The sequence below is a fragment of the Nothobranchius furzeri genome, chromosome 9 (genome assembly GCF_043380555.1).
Source record: "Nothobranchius furzeri strain GRZ-AD chromosome 9, NfurGRZ-RIMD1, whole genome shotgun sequence".
Taxonomy (NCBI): Eukaryota; Metazoa; Chordata; class Actinopteri; order Cyprinodontiformes; family Nothobranchiidae; genus Nothobranchius; species Nothobranchius furzeri.
The window spans coordinates 53,947,487-53,968,952 of NC_091749.1; the positions used below are offsets into that span (position 1 = coordinate 53,947,487).

At 40.9% G+C, this 21,466-nt stretch overlaps 2 protein-coding genes across 7 annotated transcripts; one reads left to right on the forward strand and one right to left on the reverse strand.

Moving 5' to 3' along the window:
• Window positions 1–8: 8 nt before the first annotated feature.
• Window positions 9–12,682, forward strand: dna2 (DNA replication helicase/nuclease 2). 5 transcript variants are annotated; one of them, XM_070554940.1, is made up of 26 exons: window positions 9–116; window positions 533–654; window positions 3,309–3,374; window positions 3,778–4,606; window positions 5,062–5,158; window positions 5,251–5,400; window positions 5,496–5,676; window positions 5,765–5,913; window positions 7,569–7,691; window positions 7,785–8,010; window positions 8,085–8,199; window positions 8,292–8,448; window positions 8,529–8,720; window positions 8,786–9,028; window positions 9,117–9,230; window positions 9,337–9,446; window positions 9,526–9,635; window positions 9,707–9,835; window positions 9,917–10,012; window positions 10,090–10,283; window positions 10,401–10,490; window positions 10,619–10,832; window positions 10,956–11,045; window positions 11,119–11,304; window positions 11,396–11,542; window positions 11,786–12,682. In XM_070554940.1, the coding sequence occupies exons 2-26, from the start codon at window positions 571–573 to the stop codon at window positions 11,837–11,839; spliced, it is 4,146 nt and encodes a 1,381-aa protein (XP_070411041.1). In that variant the 5' UTR covers window positions 9–116; window positions 533–570; the 3' UTR covers window positions 11,840–12,682. The 5 variants fall into 5 exon arrangements, with proteins under 5 accessions (XP_070411041.1, XP_070411040.1, XP_070411042.1 ...); XM_070554939.1 differs by lacking the exon at window positions 9–116 and having other exon boundaries at window positions 503–654; XM_070554941.1 differs by lacking the exon at window positions 9–116 and having other exon boundaries at window positions 503–654; window positions 7,788–8,010.
• A 44-nt stretch (window positions 12,683–12,726) lies between these two features.
• LOC107381877 (phenazine biosynthesis-like domain-containing protein 2) lies at window positions 12,727–21,422 on the reverse strand. 2 transcript variants are annotated; one of them, XM_015953805.3, is made up of 11 exons: window positions 21,207–21,422; window positions 20,942–21,046; window positions 20,457–20,556; window positions 19,555–19,653; window positions 15,594–15,703; window positions 14,894–14,923; window positions 14,711–14,799; window positions 14,485–14,576; window positions 14,306–14,389; window positions 14,051–14,113; window positions 12,727–12,896 (listed from the first exon to the last, which is right to left on the reverse strand). In XM_015953805.3, the coding sequence occupies exons 1-11, from the start codon at window positions 21,213–21,215 to the stop codon at window positions 12,784–12,786; spliced, it is 894 nt and encodes a 297-aa protein (XP_015809291.3). In that variant the 5' UTR covers window positions 21,216–21,422; the 3' UTR covers window positions 12,727–12,783. The 2 variants fall into 2 exon arrangements, with proteins under 2 accessions (XP_015809291.3, XP_015809296.3); XM_015953810.3 differs by lacking the exon at window positions 20,942–21,046.
• Between the last annotated feature and the right edge of the window lie 44 nt (window positions 21,423–21,466).

Sequence of the window (21,466 nt, forward strand, 5' to 3'; positions counted from 1 at the left end):
ATGATGGTGGGCATTGATGTCTTATAGAGGTTAGTGCCGGGCGACATGGCCTAGAATCAATATCGTGACATACTGAGGATTTCACCTGGATAACGATAAATGGACGATAATTACAGGTATGCGCAGAAACAAAAGTTTTCTACTAGATGGGGCCGTCACATGTATTACATTAAATCACATTTTTACATGACTCAAGGTTGTATAGGGCATGAACTTTGCCAACATACACAAATTTTTTCACGTTTTATTATCATATTTATTGACATGGGGAAAATTATCTCGATAAGAGTCAGAAATTTTGATGACGATAAATTTTTCCATTTCTCGCACAGCCCTATAGAGGCACACAATCACTATTCTTACAATTCTCTTGTTTATTTTCAAATAGTCTGATTTGAGTACACTGTGGGTGGGTTAAATGTTCTTGTATGTAATTCATTAAGGGAACTTTATTTGCACAGTACTAAGAGAATGAGGCCGCCATAAAAACATTTATGACCATGCTGAGTAAATAAAAAACTGTTTACGCCAGGTATGCTGTCGATGGCTGACTCGTGAAAGTCTGAACCCATGTTAAAAAATAAAAGTGACCTAAATAAAATAAACCAACGAAGAGCAGAAGAGAAGCTTTGTCAAGAAGAAAAACGATTTAAGGTCAGTATGTCTACTCAACTGTGTGGATTGTTCAAAGGTTTGGTTTGTTATCAGCTGCTTAGTTTATCTAATCACATTCATGGTAGAATCAGATTTAAAAATCTTTAATGCTTAAAAGCATACTTTAAAAGTTATGTTAGGAAAACAACAGAACATTTCCATAAATAAAGTTATAAAAAGATGTTCATCTACTTTTTGGTATAGTTAAAATGCTTGCTTTTTTGTTTATTTAACGGAATTAATAAATTATATAATAAAATATTTTATGATTGTTAGTATATAACAATGAACTATTAATTTAGTTGTTTTAGAGATTGTCAGAGGTGTGGACTCGAGTCAGACTTGAGTCCTTATTTTAATTACTTCTGACTTGACTCGATAAAATCTATAAAGACGACTTGACTCGGACTTGAACGCCAGTGACTTACGACTTGACTCGACTTGCATCTGTTGACTTGATGATGACTTGAGCGTATTTGATATTTTAGCACAAAAGTGGCACGACATGGACAAAAATCATAAATCATTCTTCGTTCTGGGTTTGATCTTGTTCTGCTAAATGCAGCAGCATTTTGTTTATAATCAGTTTCTGCTTGTTTGAGCAAATAAATGAAGCTTTAAGAAGCTTTATTTCTGGAATTTATTTATTATCATTGTCATTAAATTGAAGTTAGACAGATGAATTGATATGACTTGAAAATTAAAAGTTAAAGACTTGGGCTTGACTTGGACTTCCACATCATTGACTTTGGACTCGACTTGGACTTGGTTGTCTTTGACTTGGACTTGACTCGAGACTTGACTGGAAAGACTGGTGACTTACTTGTGACTTGCAAAGCAGTAACTTGGTCACACCTCTGGAGATTGTTGTGGAAATTAAAGGTGTCCAGTATGCAGTGCTGTTGCTTACCTGAGGGTGACAGCATTGTAGCTTTGCACATAATGTTTTGTTTTTGTGTATTTGACGCTCTTCTTTTGTCTTATGGTTTTTTATATAGACAGTGAGCTGACTGAATGTGATCTAACACATAACAGTCTAAATTCTACCCTTAAATCAAATCATAAAATAGGTGCGTGGGTTTCCTCCGGGTACTCCGGTTTCCCCCACAGATCACAACATGCCCTATAGGTTATAAATTGTAAGTCGCTTTGGATTAAAGCGTCTGCTAAATGAATAAACATAAACATAAACATAGGTACAAAGGCCGGTTTTGATTCTTTTTCACATTAAACGAGTATTTTGCACTAGAATATATTTTTTTTACATTTACATTTTTGTTACATTTAGCCTAATAAAAAAATCACATCGATTTTTGCGACATTTAGAAAGACAAGATAATAAAATATTTGATCCTCACACATAAGGTTCGCATCATTTGTACACGGCGCGTCAGTTCAATTGAAACCAGGTGGGAGAGTGTCAGCAGGGAGATGTGTCTGTTATTGTGTTAATACTGTAACACGATATACTGTAACAGAAACTACTGTTGTTAATATCTAAGAACGTTACTGAAAACAGAAACGCTACAATAATTAGAAATTGGACGTTTTTACTGCAGTTTTTGTAGGCACCGCAGCGACAGGTGCCCTGGAGAAAAGGAGCATACCCATACAGAAAAAAAAAATACCGGAACTTTGTGCGTAACTTCCGTTCCGCGAAGCTGGAAAATTGGCGCCGCAAAACATTTAATCAAAAGTGTTCAAATCCACCTGAGGGGTTGTCGTGGAGATGATGTAATTACCCGGACGTTTCTTTCGATGTTGTGGAGAGATGTGGAGAAACACAACAAACTGTGTTCCCGATGCGCGTAGTTAGCTAACGATGCTACTGGGGAGGTCCATCAGTTGACAACAGTTATTCCTCAAACTATCAAATCACTAATTTCTGGATTAAAAAGAATAATCGGGTTGCTGTTTATCACTATGAACAGGGCCAAGATTAAGAAGTCAAAGGTGAGTCTTAATAATACTAACAAACAGTTTAATACGATTTAATTCTTCTAACAGTGATATTATTTCTGCAGAGGCATAGTTAGAATATGTAAGGTTTGGGGGGCTTATTCATCTATTTTTTGCAAAAGTTTTAAGCCAAAACAAGTTTCTTTGTACTTTTTTAAGGTGCCAGACTTCGTTGTGGTCTTTTTTATTTTACAGTAATGTTTTGGTTCTCCATCTTAGTTATTGTATCTAAACTTTTTCTTTTCTGTTCTTGTTTGAAGTCTATTTTTTTCAATGATCTTACAAAATGTGGAAGGAGTACTGCTTTACACTGAAACACAGATGCTCTATTTACATGTAAAACGGTGAATCTTTACACAAAAGCAAACATAGGCTTGTTATTCTCGTCCAGTTTGAGCAGATTTCATACAACCAGTCCTTTTGAATCATTGGTTTTTCAATAATATACATTTATTGGATGATGTTGATCCATTCTGTACTAGTTGGGAGGTTGGGTGTCATCCATTTAAGAGCTATGGGTTTCTAGTCAACAAGGATTCAGGAATGATAATTAACAGAGTTTAACTGAGTTATAGTTTTTAGGTGTAGCTCCTCATCTCTGCTCTGAAATGTTTTACGTGTTGAAATCTGAAGCAACTCTTTTGGTTTATCTCCAAGTCCAGTTCCTCATGTGACAGTCTTGTGTTGTTTATCAGTTACTCCCAGGGCCATCTAGGGAGCAGCAGAATATTTCTTCCTTCTTTTTCTCCAAAAGCCAAAAGGTAAGCATTTTATTTTTCTACAACCTCTTTATGACATTGTTTTCACTTAAACCTGGACAAGTTAAAATAAAAAATAAATAAAAAAACACATATAAACAGCATTTAAATCTAAATCTATTGGGCAGGAAATCTGCGCCCAGATATTTGTCTTTTTCTTTAACCCAAAATATTTTCTCTTACTTCAGTAACCCAAAAGGGACAAAATACACACGTTTTGTGGTTTTTGTCTTTTTTTCCTTTTTATATGTATTCATCCTCTACACTTTATCTTTATTAGACCACAGTCATCCCTCTGTGGGCACTAATTTCCTTTTTAAAAGTCACCAAATTATGATTTTCTTTATGTGACTTCATGTATTATTTCTCCTTTTTTATGTACATCTGTTTTTGTTTTTTATTTTAGGCTTCATCGTCCACAAAAGTGCCAATCACCAGTGACGCACTCACCAAGACCGATATTCAGACCAAAGATGGTGAAAGGCTGAACTCCCCATCAAAGAGGAGCATCCTTGGTGACCTGAAAAACCTCCTCCCCTCCTCCACGGATCTTCTCATCTCCGTACCCGAAACACCCAACAGTCAGATCAGGCTCTCCTCCTCCGGAGAGGAAGACCAGCTGAGCCCAGAGCCAGCTAGAGAGGTGGCACTCGGAGATAAAAACCGACACCTGTCCCCCATCTGTCGCAGCCCCAGAGCTAAAGGTCGAAAACTACGAAGAACCATGACCAAGGAGGGAGAAAGAACCAAGACAGAGGATGGTCTGTTTGGGCCTTTGAAGAGACTCTTCAGTCCTCCTGAGGAATCCCGCAATGCCAAGAGAGCAAGGAGTGCAGATGCTGTGATCCACTCTGCAGGGATCATCCTGAAGGGGAAGATGCCTAACCTCTCCAGTAACCAATCACCTGGCCCGCCTGAAAGGTCAGAAGGTCACAATGAAGGTAAACAAAATGTGACGTCTGTGAAATCAACAGAGGGAGAGAAAGAGCCACAGGAGGAGACAGACCAGGCAGATTCTGGTATTACTGAGATAAAAGCACCCGACCCAAAAACCCACAAAAACCTGGAGAGCTCCTTGGATAAGGATACGTGCACGATTACCACTCGTGCACATGAACCCGGTGCACCAAGTGACTCGCATCAACCAAAAGGAGGGGCGGTCCTAGAAACTACAGCAACACTTGAAACTTATGGAGACAAAGGTACCCCTCCAGATCAGAAACAAGCAAATACAGGTGTGCATCTTGTTATTATTACGATCAACTTTAGCCAAAGCTAAAAAAAAAAAAAATGTATGTCTAATATAGGGATGCACCGATCGGCATTTGATCCCAAACGGCCGATAGCGCCCCTATCAGTTTTGATCGTAGTTTTCAAAATAGATCAAACCAGACAGATCATTTTAGATTAGGTTACATTTCCTTTATTCCCAGATTATGTAGTTTGTAGCACTCATTATAATGTTGTAGAAAATTTCTGGCCAATCCACATGATCGGTATCGGTGATCAGCATTCTTTGATATCGGTATCAGTGATCGGCAGCAAAAAACCTGATCGGTGCATCCCTAGTCTAATAGTAACATAATGTCTATAAAGCTGATTAAATGATGCGAGCATTACAGAAAGACTACTTATAAGGTGAGATTATTTCATATTTTCTCTTTATTTCATATAAAAACGGATAATCCAGGAGCGGCAGCCACGTGTCCCGTTGAAGAGGGGATTGAAGAGAGCTGGTTTTCTGACCAGATGGATGAAGATGCAGATGATAAATCCAAAAAATCTCTGTAAGAAATGCCTGAACTCACACAGTTTAGGTGCAGGAACTTCAGCATGGTGAGGAACATGTAATCTTCTCTTTACTGGTTTGTTTCTACAGTAAAGTCCCGGATCATGTGATTCTGTCTGGAGGCCTGAATAACCGCTACGTGGTTGTGGATGTGGAGGAGAGACCCGGTCGTAAATTACTGAGCATCTCCTGCTCCAGGTCTCTGTGTCCCACTGAGACCTGTCTGCTGACAGACGGATGGTAACGCCGCCTCCTCGTCTGGTTAAACGGATCTTTTTGATTGATCACAAGCCTTCTGGTAGTTAGGACTTTGTGGCCGTTTCTTACCTTTTCAGGGAGACGACACCGGTTTGCCGAGGCGATGTGGTCCATCTGGAAGGCAGCCCTGATGGTGGTTGGCTGGTGAACCGGGAGCGCGGTTTCCTGGTTTTGCTGCCTGACAGCCTCGTCTCCGGTACCAGCATCTCTAATTCCATCCGCTGCATGAGACGAGCTGTGCTGGGAGACATGTTCAAGGTATTCACCGTTAATCCCTACCGTCATGTTGGGGTGTGTTCTTAAAATTTTTGATATTTTATTTATTTACTTTTTTGCCTTAATGCAGAGTTTTGACGGCGGCTCTAAGCAGATGCTCAACGGTACCATGGTCCACGAAGTCTTCCAGAGAGCGGCCACAGCTAAAGAGTTTTCTTTGCAGAAACTGTCCGAGCTGGCTGATGAAGCTCTGCACAGTCCTCGTTACCTGGGAGACATGTAGGTGGTTAGACTTCCCTGAGGAGTAAAAAGTGTTTCCCTCCACCAAAGTGTGGCTCGTGGTCCATTCGAGGCCCTCGGGAGTAATTTTTTGCAGCTCTCAACTGTAATTCATGAGGCAGAACATGAAAATGCAGATAAATTTAAATATTTTTAAAAGTGGAAAATATAAAGTACAACACAACATATGTGTGCTTTAATAACCACATTATTTAAAGTTGCTGTCAGTGTTATTTATTTTATCTGGTGGCTGACAAGCGTGTCACGTGATGACCTAAAAGCAACACCTCTCATGAACGCGCTTCTCTAGCCGACAAAACAGAACTAAAACACACTATTTTACTATTATTATGCTCATGTTATGCTGTGTTTTCATAAATTTATGTTTTTAAAACCTACTTGTCCACAAGAAAGGTTGCAACTATGCATCAACCGAGGTACATCCTTAAACACTCGAGCATGCTCTGTGACGTCTGTACGTAAGCGGTAGTCTAACGCTGTTGGTTCGTGCTGACTGGCGCTCACTTCATATTGCATTGAGCTAAATGGGATAGGGGCGGGCTTAGCAAAAACAAAAGGAGTATATCCTACATTACATCACAGCACATAAGACGATCACTTTTATAGATTTCTGGAAAGTCATATAGAATTCCTGAAAGGGGAAAATTCCAGACAGCAGCTCTAATTTCATGGTAGAAAGTGTGGAGCTGAGAAAGGACCGGAATGTTTGGCTGACTGGAGAAAAAGAACCTTTTTTTAACTTTTGAAAAAATTAAAAGTCTAATCCGAATGACAAATTTTGAGTTGTCTGAACAAAGTGGTGCACAAAAGAGTAAAACTACCGGTACAGCCACTCGGTCCAAACCCAATTCTTCCCCAAGGGGTGGCTGGAAAATAGCTGTGTTTTGGATACGCCAAAGTCTAAACTCTCCAAAGGTTACCAAAAGGACCATTTTGGTGTGCCACCCCAAAACCTTCTTTGTTTGGCCACCCTTAAAAATGTTTCCGAGTGCGCCCCTGTGTAGCGGCTATTTCAGTGTCATAGTAATTTTCTACGCTTTAATTATGGCTGTTCATTCCACTTTGTAAAAACTGTAATAAATAAATAAATAAATCAAATATAAAGTTCTGAGAGTGGAAAAAAAAATCAGAGAATGAACAAATAAAGATTTGAACATTTTTTATAACTGAACTGAAATAAAATTTTCGAGCTGAAAGAAAACACTTTTTTTTCACGTACATTTTTTATGTTTTTGGGTTTTTCACATTTTCAGTTTAAAAGCTGGCATTCAGCTTCAGTTTTAACTTTTTCAATTTCAAACATTTTTTCCCACAATCCAAACTTTATGGCCCTGCCTCGGGTCCATAGAAACTATTTACTCATAACTCTTTGTTTATTAATTTATTTTTTGTTGCAAATAAAAAATAAAAATCTATTTTCAAACAAGAAATCACAATATTTTCTCTTTTTTTGTTTTAAATCTCATTTTTTGTGCTTCATAAACTGTTTAAACTTGGCAATTTTGGCTCAAGTCTATAAACATTTTGTTGTAAATGACATTAATAATGGTGAATAACTAACTTATCACTAGGATTGTGAACTTTTGCTTCTTTGCTGGTGATTTTTGCACATTTAGCCGTATTTGTGTTTGCAGGTACTCTTTAGGTGTGAGTCAGGAGGAAATTAAGCAGGAGCTGCATGAGTACTTACCCTCACTGGAACACTGGGCCAACGAACACCTCTGCCCTACCAACCCTAAAGCCATCAGCCTTAAAACGTTGGTACAAGTCTTTCATCAGCGCTGAGTGGGAATAGAATCAGTTTGAAATGTCCTGACCTTTGACCTCCTAACGAGCTGATTGTCTCCCAGCAGCCAGGGCCAGGACTCGGCTTCTGTCTTCACAGTGAGTGAGCTGGCAGACATAGAGGAGAACGTCTGGTCCCCCAGATTTGGCCTCAAAGGGAAAATAGACGTGACAGCTAAAGTTCAGATCCAACGAGCGCCAAACAGCAGCCGCAGAATTCCTGAGGAGAAAACCATCCCTCTGGAGCTAAAAACGGGAAAAGAGTCAAACTCCATAGAGCACCGCAGTCAGGTTGGTGGACTCTCGTCGGTAATTTATTGTTATTTAAAGTCTGGTTAATGTGGTTTTTGTGCATCTATTTACAGGTAATTCTGTATACTCTGATGAGCAAGGAAAGATACAATCCTGTCGTCGGCCTTCTTCTTTACCTCAAGACTGGAAACATGCACCCGGTCGCAGCCGGTCACATGGACCACCGAGGTACCGGGAGCCCAGATCTGTCTGATTCCCTTGGAAGCTGTCTCACATATCGGCTGCTGCAACCTTAATACGATAAAACTTTGTTTTCCCAGAGCTGCTGAAGCTGAGGAACACTTTGGTTCGTCACATCAGCAGCTGTGTGGAGAAGGCGGCTGATCAAAGCCGCCTTTCCAGACTTCCTGACATCCTGACGGACAGACAGACCTGCAAGTACTGCCCTCAAAGGCTGAGCTGTGCTTTATATGAAAGGTAAACAGGAAATTTACTTTTTCTGCTCTCTCCTGTCGGTTGTATTTGTGTTGGATCATGTGCCTTCATCCGCGTTTCAGAGCAGTGGATACGAGCTCTGCAGATGCCAGCGAGGAGGTTGTGCGTACTTTTCTTCAGCAGGAGACAGGTCACCTGACTCTGCCTCATCTGAGCTACTTCTCTCATTGGCTGCTGCTCTGCTGCCTGGAGGCGTCCACCATGGAGGCTAAGAATGGCCGAAAGCGTGTGTGGCTGCAGTCGGTTGAGGAGAGGTGCCGGATAAAGCTGGTTTTAAAACTTAAATAAAATCGAGCGCAGTAAAATATTTTTGTTTTAGTGAGAAGACGGGCAGCTGTGTGGGGAATCTGCAGCTCAGCGGCCCGGTGGGGCTCCAGTCCGACGGTGTCTTCCTGCATCGTTTCCAGCGCAGCAGCGTAGCCTCCCAGCAGGGCGTGACCAGATGCGGTCTGACCGGCGGAGATCGCATTGTCGTTAGCGATCAGGAAGGACGCTTTATCGGCTTGGCGACCGGGTACCTCTGTGAGGTCAGCAGAACATCAGTCAGCTGCACTCTGGACCGGTAACAGCAGATTCAAATGTTTCTGTTATTAGAGATTAGAAAAAATGTAATAATATATCTGCATTTTTGTGGTTTTTAACTTTAACAGAGACCTGACAAAGTTCAGCAGGATGTTTTTTCGACTGGATGGTGTTGAGGGAGTGGTGGGCCTCAGCACGCATCTCAGTAATCTCTCCAGACTGATGGAAAACAGCCAGAACAGGCAGGAACTGGGAATTATGAAGATTCAACTGGTTCATGGAAACTTATAAGATGGTCCTTTTGTTTTAAAATGGTTTAATGTTTGTTCTTTTAATGGCTTTGTGCAGCGAGCGGCTGAGGGAGCTGGTTGTTGACCTTCGTTCTCCAGAGTTCATCACCAACCTCAGCTCTGTTCTGCCCAGAGAGGCTAAAGACGCCGTAGCCAACATCCTCAAAGGTCAAGAAGCTTTTTTTGTCTTTTTTTCGGTTTGCTCTGTTTTCATTGGAGCTAAATAAGCTGAATTACGTTCACACAGGTCTGAACAAACCACAGAAACAGGCCATGAAGAAGGTTTTATTATCCAAAGATTATACACTGATCGTTGGAATGCCTGGCACCGGTAAAACCACAACGATCTGCACCCTGGTGAAGCTGGAGCAGAGCAAAAATGACGTTTCTGTAGAATAAACCAGCACACTGACACGGTTTGCTCCCAGGTTCGGATCCTGCACGCGTGTGGCTTCAACGTGCTGCTGACCAGCTACACCCACTCCGCTGTCGACAACATCCTGCTGAAGCTCAAACGTTTCCGGGTCGGCTTCCTGCGTCTGGGGCAGGGACAGAAGGTCCGCCTCCATCTGATGTAGCCTATAAATCCCTGTTTTGTCATCTAAAAGCTACGTTTGGTCTGACTTCTGTTTTTTCAGGTTCATCCTGAGATCCTGCCATACACGGAGGAAAGTGTGAGGAAGAAGAGGGACGTTAAAACGCTCTCAGACCTGGAGCAGCTTTATAACAAAGAGGTGAGGAGTTTTATTGAAGTTTCAGCTTGATTCAAAATGTTTTTTTTTAACTTTAAATAAAAACATTTTTTTTCCAGCTGGTGGTAGCGACCACCTGCATGGGCATCAAGCATCCGATCTTCACACGTCGGCGGTTTGACTTCTGCATCGTTGACGAGGCGTCACAGATCAGCCAGCCCATCTGCCTCGGACCGCTCTTCTACGCCCGGAGGTTTGTCCTGGTCGGAGACCACCAGCAGCTGCCGCCGATCGTTCAGAACCACGAAGCCAGGTCTGTTTGTGTCTGAGCGCGATGCCGATGCGGTTTCCACCGGAACTGAAGCGTTATTCTGCTGTGAGGGGTCCACCAGTGCTTTATGTTGCAGTTATCCCTGTTGTTTCCCTTCAGGACACTTGGGATGGACGAGAGTCTGTTTAAGAGATTAGAGCTCCACGGTGATGCCGTGGTTCAGCTCAACGTCCAGTATCGGATGAACAGGTAACTGATGCCTCTGATTCATTAGAGCTCCTCCTGCAAACCAGGTTATAACAGAGGAGAAAATCCTGTTTGAATGTTCTCTTCTGATTCTGATACTGTTCATGATGCTGTAAATTTGACCTAAACAGGCAGATCATGTCCCTGAGTAATTCTCTGATGTACGACGGCCGGCTGGAGTGTGGATCGGAGAGAACGGCCACAGCTCTGCTCACGCTGCCCTTGCTGCTCCCCGTCCAGTCGGAGCTTCTTTCCTTCTCTCAGTCCCATCCGGAGCTCGACCTGTCCTGGTTACAGGCCACGCTACTGCCCAGCAATCCTGTCTGCTTCCTGGACTCCTCGCTGGTTGGTAGATTTTACAACTAATTCATAAAGTTGTATATCAGGAGATTGTTGAGCTGCCGAGGCTGAGGGAGACCTTGTTAAAGTTCAGACCATGTCTGATCCGTAGTCCTCTTCCCACTGCAGGTTCCTGCTCTGGAATCAGTGGAACAGGGAGGAGTGAGCAATCACACTGAAGCTGCTCTCGTCCACACGCTGCTCTCTCTTCTGATAAAGGTTCGTGTGCCTCTAAGTTATACCTCCTTAACCATTTCTGGTGGGACCTCTAGCTCTTTGCTCTCGTTTTTAGGCCGGGTGTAAGGCCGGTGACATCGGAGTCATCGCCCCCTACAGGCAGCAGCTGAAGACAATCTCCGCTCTGCTTCAGTCTCCCGCTTTCACCGAAGTGGAGGTGAACACGGTGGACCGGTACCAAGGGCGGGACAAAAGTCTGATCGTTCTGTCGTTTGTTAGGAGCACCGCAGAAGAAGGAAACGTAAATATTTCTGTTCCTGTTCTTTGTGCGTCTTCTCCTGCGTAAACGATGTCGATCCGACCTGAACGGTCTTCTGTCGGTCTGATTCCAGCTGGGGGAGCTGCTGAAGGACTGGCGTCGCCTGAATGTGGCCATCACCAGAGCCAAGCACAAGCTGCTGATGGTGGGCTCTGCCACAACGCTGCGCCGCTACTCGCCTGTAGAGAAACTAATCGACCATCTCCAGCAGGAGAACATGATATCCTTCATTTGTTCATCTGAAAATGTAGAATTTAATGAATGATTAGCGACCGATTAGCTGCAAACACAAAAACGGCTAACAGATCAATCAAGATCTAATGATTATGCTTCAGATTATGCATTATTTTCAAGATTTGACCAATCAGATAATCCTAATTTAAGTCATCACATTTAATGTTTTTCATGAGAACTTCTTTAGCGATGCGTTTTTTGTGCTGATTGTTTCCTGAACTTTAATCACATCATCCAGCTTCCGCCTGCAGCCCACAAGGCCTTACCCAGCATGCACCTCTGAGGAAGGTCAGAGGTCAGGGGCATGTTTTTCACCACCCATTCATCTCATAATGAAGGAGCTGTGGCTTTGTGGCTCAGATTTAAATTAATAACTACAATTCTGGTGTTGCACTAAAATGTTAATTCAAAGAGCCTCTTAAATCTTTCTAACTGACAAATGGTACGATGCGACCAAATACATTTTTTACTTCATTTAAACCTTTTGCTCTCAGCCTGTTTACACAGATTTACACTTGAAACGGTCGTAACCTTTACTAGGAGCCGGTTTTATCAGCTGCTGTTTGCTCATACACTGACAACATTTACGTTGATTATCATTACTTTTCTCAGGCAGCAAGTTGGTTTCACCATCCTACAAGTCAGATTAGCTCGTGTTTCTAAATGTCTCGACGAAGGACCAAAAACTTTACCTCACGCAGAATGATTAGAAATATTTACACCTCTCGACCGTTTCTGGGTTGCGGTGCGTTTGAAGAAAAGCCTATAAGATTTTTGCATTAAAACAATCTCACCTGGAATTAATCTGGTAAAATCAGTCTACAACTGCTGAGACAAACCTCAGCTTTTTTTTTATGTTTTTTATTAACAGTGCATATGTGTTGTAGCTCAGAAGCTAATGTCAAACGAAATACTTGCATTACAGTTGTGCAGAATTTGCAGGATAACTGTGGAGGTGCTGAAATTTACAGTAAAGAACAAGTTGTACTTTTTAATTTTAATAAACCGACGTTAACTTTTAGATGTGAATTTTTTCATGAAAACTGATTTTATGGGTTTTTTGTTTGTTTTAATACTGTAATTTTTTGCTGTTATAATGTGAATAAATAATGATGATCCAAAGAGAGCGTGCTGTGCATGGTTGGTTCTGGTGTTTCTTTACTAGACTGGTTTGAACAGGATGTTTTTATTTATGTGTCACATGTCACACACGGAACGTCTCTGCAGCTACAGTCTGATTATTCCCTGCAGCACGGTGACGACTTCTCCCCCGATGTTGATCCTTCCATCATCTCTCACTTCAAGTTCCAGTTCTCCACCTCGGCTGGAGCACTGGTAAGCTGCACAAACACCAGAGAGAGGGTCAGTGGTGGGTTACAGGGCAGGAAGATGTTCTGCTTTTCATTCAAGGAGCTTCAAATCAGAGAAATGCAGAATAGCAACCTAATTATCTAGTGAGGGCTTCTTTTTTAAAATATTGTGACTTAAGTGTTTTTTTTTTAAGTTTGCGCATGGCTTTTAAGATCCTGCTAGAAAGTTTAAATCAGGTCAAGGTTAGAACTAAACCAGGAAGGAGTCCACTACCTGGAGCCACAATTGGGTGATTTGGACTTTCATCAATGGCTCGCAGGTTTCTCCAAAATTTGTTTTATATCTAGATAAAATGTAAAAATAGAGATTTACACATGTTTTCAGTTTTTAACAGAAGAATATGATTGAATTTGTCCAAAAGACTCGCACCAAGAGCGCCTGTACTATTTTTAGATGATTCTTTTTACACGATTTTCCACAAATAACATTCCTTAGAAAAACATAATTTCTCTTTTTGAAAACATTTTATTTATTTCTTAAATACCTAATAATAGAAGTCGAATGGTGTTTTCATTTTTTTACCCAAAAAATGTCGAATTGTTTTATGGGAGAGGGGAAAAAAGATTACTGATTTTAATCTCAGAATTCTATGGAAAAATAATTTTCCCCTCTGGCCCAAATATTTTTCTGTAATATTTTTTCCAAATTTAAAAATTATCTTTCAAAAAATATTCACAGCTGTTGTGGCTTTAAACATGTTTTATTTCAGCGCCCGAGGGGGCAAATGGCTCTTTGTGTTGTAAAGGTAGCAGACGCCTGAACTAGACCGTATGAACAACCTGATCTCTTTATTTATTATCCTTTAGCTAACTATTCCAGCTCAGGTTGATGTTTACATCTTCTGATGTGCTCCACTTAGTGCTATTACACATTCAACATTTTGGGTTTTTTTTTTACTTTAAAAGCCATCTTGCCAAATTCAGTCCTGCTCAGACAAATCTAAATTCTTCAGAGCAGCTAATGTTGAAAAATCCTGCTTTTATTGGCCTGCTCACACTTTCCTTTTTGGCTTCTCAATTATTTCAGAGTTTACTTTGTCATGTGTGTGTATGCGCTCAGCATGGGCTTCCTTGGCATAGCAGGAAGGTTCTTTATAATTGAATGAATGAACAAATGAACTTACCCAGCATTTTATTTTTTCCAAGTTCTTTGGACCAGTAGCTGCCCAGGATCGTGTGTGTTGATCCTACAAGGACAGAGAATCCACACGAGAGTAGTTTTTACCAGAAACGAAGCAAAGAAGCTGTAACTACATTGTCTTTTCTCTATGGGTGTCTCCTTTTTGTGTGTGAAAGATTACCAGAGCAGGAATACAACAAATGTGTCCCTCTTCAGATGATGAAAACTATAATTGGTTCAGTGATTGTGATCACATTACCAGTGACTGGATCTTCTGGGATCCCAACCCAGGGAGCAAAGTTTCTGGAATAGAAGTCGTATCCTGGCTGACTGTCTGGTGCACCTGTTTTCAGATCAGATAGAAGTTTGTTTAGTGGCTGAAATCCTCTGCAAGTCTCCACAGCTCCTCCTCTAGCTGCATTACACTCTCCTGGCTACCTTTCATGGTGACTGTTATTCCTTGCACTCTTCCTTTCGTATCGATGCCCAGAATCGCGGCGGGGTCGACATTCAGACCGGTTAGCACAGAACTAAAGATCAAACGCTTGTTTAGTTATGTTTAGAGAAATTAGAGGAACTTGTGATTTTTCACTATTTCAGATGTCTTAATACAAACATCAGAGGACTCAAAAACTGTTTACAAAGCCAACTTTCTTTGGATGACCTGTCACAGCTGTCAGACAGTCGAATCATCAACTCCTTCATGTTTGTGCTCAGAAAGACGTCCTGAACTGGGAGGGTTCCAACTGTCACCTGTAACACACACCCACACACACACACACACACAGTAAACAAACTGACCACACTGAGGTAAATTGTCACTATGTATACGTATTTTATTTCTTACCCTTATAATGTCCTGAAAGTCTTTGGAATCCTGAGATTAACAAGAAGAGCCGTTTCGAGTTAGTAATTTTTTTACATCTACGTAGTTCAAAAATCTCTGTTTTCTCCTGAGATGTTTTGCAGCGATTTTGCTTGAAAATAGAAGAATCTTAATTAGTTAAAGAGCAAGTCACCCCCTACCAGAGTCTTACTCCACTCCCACTTCCTTTTTGAAAACTGCAACAAATGATGTTGCCTGGCAGACCGAGAGGGCAGAGCTGCTAACAAACACACACACACACACACACACACACACACACACACACACACACACACACACACGACATTGTGACATAATGTACCAGCTAACATCATAGTGTACCTCTTGGCCAATGGCAGATTAAAATTCAAATGCAAAGTTTTGACCTGAAGACGGCACAACACCGAAAGTTTTAGGCAGAATATTTAAAATTTAACTAAGATGCACTAAAGTGCACATGATCGACGGCATACGTGTGTTCAGCACGATTAGACACTCATTTATATAGTTTATCAGCAAAAAAATTAAATTTGGGGGTGACTTGCTGTTTAAGCAAAAATCTTATTTTTATTAATCTGTCAGTTTATTCTTTAACTTAATTCTAATAAAATACATCAGTAATGCAACTATACAATACACTGGTTAAACAAGGAGTGTGTGTGTGTGTGTGCGTGCTCTGCACCACTTGGGTGGGCGGGTTGAGAGGAAAGTCCATGAGATATCCATCCTTTTTCTTAGAGACGGCCAGGTCTCCGCTCCTCGTCTCAAACACCAGCGTTGGGTTGATGTTTTCTGAAGGAGACAAGACACTTTCTGTTTTCTTGCAAACCTGCAACATTCTCAGCACCGAAGCCTCAAATTTTCCCAAATAATTAACACCCAAGTCTTCACCTAATTCTTTTCAATTCAAGTTTATTTATATAGCGCCAAATCACGACAACAGTCGTCTCAAGGCGCTTCGCATAGTAAACATTTCAATACAATTCAGTTCATTAAGACATTCAGTAAAAAGTTTCCTATAAGGAATCCAGCAAATTGCATCAAGAGTGCATGAATGAGAAAAATGTAATTTATAATATAAGTCAGATACATATAACATAAATATAATTTACTCAGATCCACAACATTTACTTGGGCCTTCAAATAAAACGTTTTTCTTTTTTCATTCCAGCTGCTGTTTTGGCACAATAAGATTAAACATTTGTTCAGAAAAAGGCTTTTTTTTATCATTATTAAGGAATGGTTCAGATAAACATAACTATAGCATCAATTTTCACTGTAATGCCTTTTAAAACAACACAAAGCTACACCTGACTGGCAGTTGATTATAAATGTAATAGGTATTGGGGCATAAGATACTACCATAGGTCATGATATCTTTTAACTCTGTGATTTCCGATAAATGTGCAAAAATACCTTGTGCTATTACAACCTGTTATAAATTTTTCTACATATAAAGTTATATCTGTGTGTCATATATTAGAGAGAGAGCTAGCAATCTATTAGATCACCAGTAACAGTTTTTCTGTTACAGAAATAATGTAGGGCAACTTTTAGTACCATTTGACTGAAAACCACTGCAAAAACTTAGACAAAAAACTTCTGAACCTATTTCATGTTTTTCTGTTTGCAAATTCGATTTAAAAAAAACCTGCTTGGCAGCCAGTTGGGACATTTCTTGGTCCCAACTCAAAAGCATTACATATAAATACCACATACACACACACACACACACACACTTTCCATTCACACTCTCATTGTCAGTAATCATTTGAGAAACTGATGTAGTAACATTTCCCTTTTAGTCCTGCTAAAAAAGGAAATATTCTTAGGTCCACGGTAATAGATTTAATAAATTCCCTCTATCTCTCCATCCATCAAACATCCATCAGTCACTGTCACAATCTTTCTGTGGTAGTGTTCTGTTCATGCGGTCACATGACATTCTCAGCCAATCGGCATGTTCCCAACTTACAGTGACCGGTGTTGTGCCATAAATCGACTCACTGCCAAAAAATGATTAGCTTAGTTTTTTCCAGTTCGGAAGTTGTTTTAAGTGTTGCTATTTGTCTTAAACGTTCACAATGAGGATATATTAATCCTTTTTGCAATATTTGCGATTGAAAGATGGTTTGTGGTAAGAACTGGCTTTCTTTATGTTACAGCCTTGATACTAAAAAATAAATAAACAATGTAAAATGGCGCCCTGTATTGAATGTAAACGTTGTATAAATGTAAATAAACAATTCTCCAGCGATTTGATTTTTTTCCCCTTCCTTTCTTTAGTGGCTAATCATTTTTTGGCAGCGAGTCAATTTATGGCACAACACCGGCAATGTGCGACAAAAACACAAGTTCCTATAACACTATATCTTACCAGAAATTACTAATGGTTGGGATTTTATGAATGAACATGGGAACCATAGGTAGCTGACAATATGACTGCTTCTGTTGCCATGTTGCCATGTGATCCACATCGATCTGAGCAACTTGGCCTGCATGATTCCAAAGATTTTTCATTCACCCGACTCCAGGAACCGCTCCAGTTTCACAGGATCCTGGAAGAACCTGTGCTCGTGGCCTTTGGACACTTTTATAGTAGCTGGATAAAACAGGAATGCTTGGTAACCCGCTTGCCGAGCCTTTTCCATCACAAGATAGGATTTCCAACGAACCCGAGTTGCGACGCTGTAGTCAGCCGTGAAACGGGCCTCCTTTCCTTCTATCACCAGCGGTGAGTCCCTTGCAGCTTTCAGAATCCTTGCTCTGTCAATTTATCTCAGGCACATGAAAATCATGACCCTTGGCTTTGTCGCCTGGCTCCGATATGATCCAATTCGATGCACTCTCATGACCTCTGGTAGAGCGTCTTTCAGAGTAGGGAACCAAAATGGGAGCTGGGTCATGATATATTGTAAAGCGTTTGCGTTCTCCTTTCGCTCACTGAGCCCATGCACAACAATATTATTCCGTCTGTTCCGATCCTCTATTTTGGCCAAATTTGTCTCCATTGTTGTCACAGTTTTGGACAGAACTTGAGACGACTGCTCCACTTTTTCCATGCGTGCCAACAAGTTTGTATTGGCTTACCTCAGCGCCTTTGTTTCTTCTTTGAGCGATAAGAAGTCTGCATGTAGTGACTCCAGGTGTTGCTCCAATCGAGCAAATGCTTCCTCTGCTTTTGCTCCGGCTTTAGCGAAGCGTTTCTCTAATGCTGCTTCATTTAGCAGGGTTAGGTTTTCTGAAGACGCCAAGGTTTCTGCCTTGGTCTCCGATTGTGGATTTCCTTTATTTCCTTTATTTCCTCGCGGCATATATAAAGTCCAAGTAACCTGTAAAGCAGTCAAATCTATGTATTTTACCGCAGTTTGAGGTCAGCTAATCCAGTAAGAGTACATACACGGACGACTTGTATATTAGATTTTAAACAGGAGGAGAACGCAGCTACCTCCAATCAGCCATCATCTTGGCCATGGCGGAGGTTGACTTCTGACTGTTTGAAAGTGTGAATGATGATGTCGAGCTCGGGCAGGCAGTTCGACTGTTTTATCAATCTTTCAAAGCGTCCCTGTAGACGTCTTGGTGCCTGGCTTCACTGAAGCTTCATAACACGCGTTTTGCAGACACTTGTCGACGCTTGTCATAAATTCACTGTGAGGTTTTTAACAGGGTTGGTGCCTGGATTTAGCTTTACCAATGGTAATGTAGGAGCTTTACAGTTGCTTAGTTAGTGTAAGGAGTTGCAAAACAGTAGCAAACCATTCCTTGGGGCAGTATCTGGAACTTAGCTGTCAGGGGAGAATAAGCTACCTGCATCTAAAGTCAATCCAAATGATTAGAATGAAACAGAATAAGATCACATCCATGTCAAATTCTCAGACCCATCAGGACACAAATAACTCTGAGTCGAAATCTGCTGCTGGGTTGTATTTTATTCTGGGACAGTCGATCTGTTGATCTGATAATTGTGCCACATTGGAACATTAGGATTATAAAAGACAGATGCAGACAGATTTGGTAAAGCACATTACAGTTTTATTGCCTCACACAAACAATGCCTTTTGTGTTCCACGCTGATGCTATGTTGAAGTCTTGCATTTGGCCAGCAGATGTCACTGATTTTATTGGGTTTGAAACGATTCACACTGGACCATTTCAAGATTTTCTTTATATTGTTCAGTAGTTTGGAAAGCTTTGGTATTTACGTCACTAGCTTTGGACAGGTGTCTTTTTACACAGGTAACAAGTTCTAACAGGTGCTGTTAGTACAGATAACAAGTGGCTGAAACTGGAGCTTCTTAAAGAACAGGTCTGTGAAGGCCAGAATTCTTGCTTGTTTGCAGGTGCTAAATACTTATTTTTTGCACCATTATACAAATGGATCCTTTTAAAATTTAACTATTTGATTTCTAGGATGTTTTTTACTTTCTGTCTCTTACAGTTGATGAATATTACAGACCTCTGTCATCTTTTAAGTGGGACATCTTGCACAATTGGTGGCTGCTAAATACCTTTTTGCAACCGTGTTTGATCAAAGCAACAAGGAACTGCTCCAGTGGTTCTGAAAAGCCGTCTGGACCTCCTGAGCCACAGGTTGCATACTCCTGGTCATTGCATGTGCATGTATTTTTAAAGTTTCTTACTTTTATGCTGGAACAGGACGGCTGCCGTTGCCAGGGTAGCGTGGCCGCACAGATTCACTTCCACTGTGGGAGTAAACCACCGGAGGCAGAACCTTGATCCTGTAAATCACATCACTTTTTTATGTTCCAGTATACAAGAAGGGAACCAAAGTGCTCTAATCTTTGGAAATAAATAAACAAATAATATTCTTTAAAAGAAAATAAATTATTGGTTTATTTTGTTTTTTTATTGTTAGAAGTTTTTTTAGCCTAGAAATTTAGACAGACCGTAGCAGGAGCAAAGCTAGAACCTCAGCAGACCCAAACAGTCGTGTGTATTGCCAATCAAAGAGCTCTACTGGTTTGGCGGGCGGGATGTTACTGTGAGCAAAACAACAAAGATGGCAGCAGCTTGTTTGAAACGACTTTCGCATCAACTTTGGACTACTTAGAATTGGGCTTTTCTTTGAGTCAGGAGCAGATAGACGTACTTAAGTTTATTTAGAATAAGGGTGTATTTGTGTCTTCTTCGAAGGTGTGTGCCCTGTTGACTGATATCCGTAGTGATGACGAGTACATAACGTTTGTGGTCCAATAGCATTTGGAGATTGTTTGAAAGACAACAATATATCAGAAGTGTTTTTAAAACCACATTATTGACTGTTAATCTGTCTAGTCTCACTCTCTGATGGAAGTGTCTATGTAGATGAGGTGCTCAAGCAAATCCATCTTAAACTCTGATTTTTAGCTCTCCCCAACACTTCTAATGATTTTACCTATAAAGATATTTCTAAGCATTTTCTGTAACCCTTTATCTTATGTTAAAAATCTAAAAATCAATCCTGCTGCAAAACATTTGTTTCTGTTCTTTCTTCTTTTGGTGGGGGTGGGGTCATGTGAGCAGTTAGAGCAGATAAACCTACCAGAGGTGAAGGTGTCGGATGGATTGATGGGGGTGACAAAAGCTGTTTCTGATAGGTTCATCTCTGCTGCTATCTTCTGATACAAATCATCATTCAGCTCCTGTTACAAAGACAATAGGTCAATCACATGTGGTGCATGCACATGCTGTTTTCATGGTTGCTGCACAACAAGTAGTGAAAAAAATGAAGGACATAAACTTGGACCAGATGTAGCTGTGATCAAAGGACTCCGCGGGACGTGCTCAGACAGCCGTGTTTGCTTTTGGTTTGAATCGGTCTCTAAAACTACTGAGTAAATGCCAGACACTTTTATTTGGTCCAGTTTAGTTGTGAAGCTCAACCTGCTGTGTCTAAGCATGAAAGTGTGTCTTTCTTATAGATGTAAGATTCTTGCATGCGATTTTTCTAGAACCAAGCCTCATCGTGGGGCCCCTCGGCTGAGATTACGCAACACACTCAGTCCCACACACACTGATGTTACTCACGTGTGCAAGTGGACAGACAGCTGCAGGATTTCCCTTAAAGGGTAGATTTGTGAAGGAATCCATCGTAAAAACCTGGATCTCCATTGTTGTTAAACAGAAGGCAGCCTGTAGCAAAGGTAATCTGATGTTGAGTCCAGCAGCGCTGCTGTCCGTGGACTTTTCACACACACACACACCCCACCCCCTGCTTGGTTTTTCAATCTGAGCACAGCGTCACAACTACAGATTAGCTCTGTTAGCGCAGTATAATAAACAGTGACGTTACCTTTTTCATCAAAGCTGTGATTTCGTGGTTTGTCTCTGATTACATGCTTTGTATCTTAGTCTATAACTTTCAGTGGTCAGAGGGGGTGTGGTGATGAACCCAGAAGCAGCAGACATGAGCGTTTTATCCACCAATCACAGGATTTATTCTCCCGCACGGCCCCTGCTTTCTTTGCAACACACCCACATTGTAAAAACTTAAAATTGCATTTCTTATACTTTTCAGGCACCATTGAAAAATAATACGAATTTCAATATAAA

Bases quoted from the DNA above. Each gene is read 5' to 3' on its own strand.
- LOC107381877 (XM_015953805.3), bottom strand. The intron at 20,557-20,941 runs GTGAGTAACATC...TCTTTGTAACAG, and splicing joins CTGTCTGTCCACTTGCACAC to GAGCTGAATGATGATTTGTA. The intron at 14,114-14,305 runs GTAATGTGATCA...CTGTCCTTGTAG, and splicing joins CCCAGAAGATCCAGTCACTG to GATCAACACACACGATCCTG.
- dna2 (XM_070554940.1), top strand. From the start codon at position 571: ATGTTAAAAAATAAAAGTGACCTAAATAAAATAAACCAACGAAGAGCA. The intron at 655-3,308 runs GTCAGTATGTCT...GTTGTTTATCAG, and splicing joins AAGAAGAAAAACGATTTAAG to TTACTCCCAGGGCCATCTAG. The intron at 9,636-9,706 runs GTGAAGCTGGAG...GTTTGCTCCCAG, and splicing joins CCACAACGATCTGCACCCTG to GTTCGGATCCTGCACGCGTG.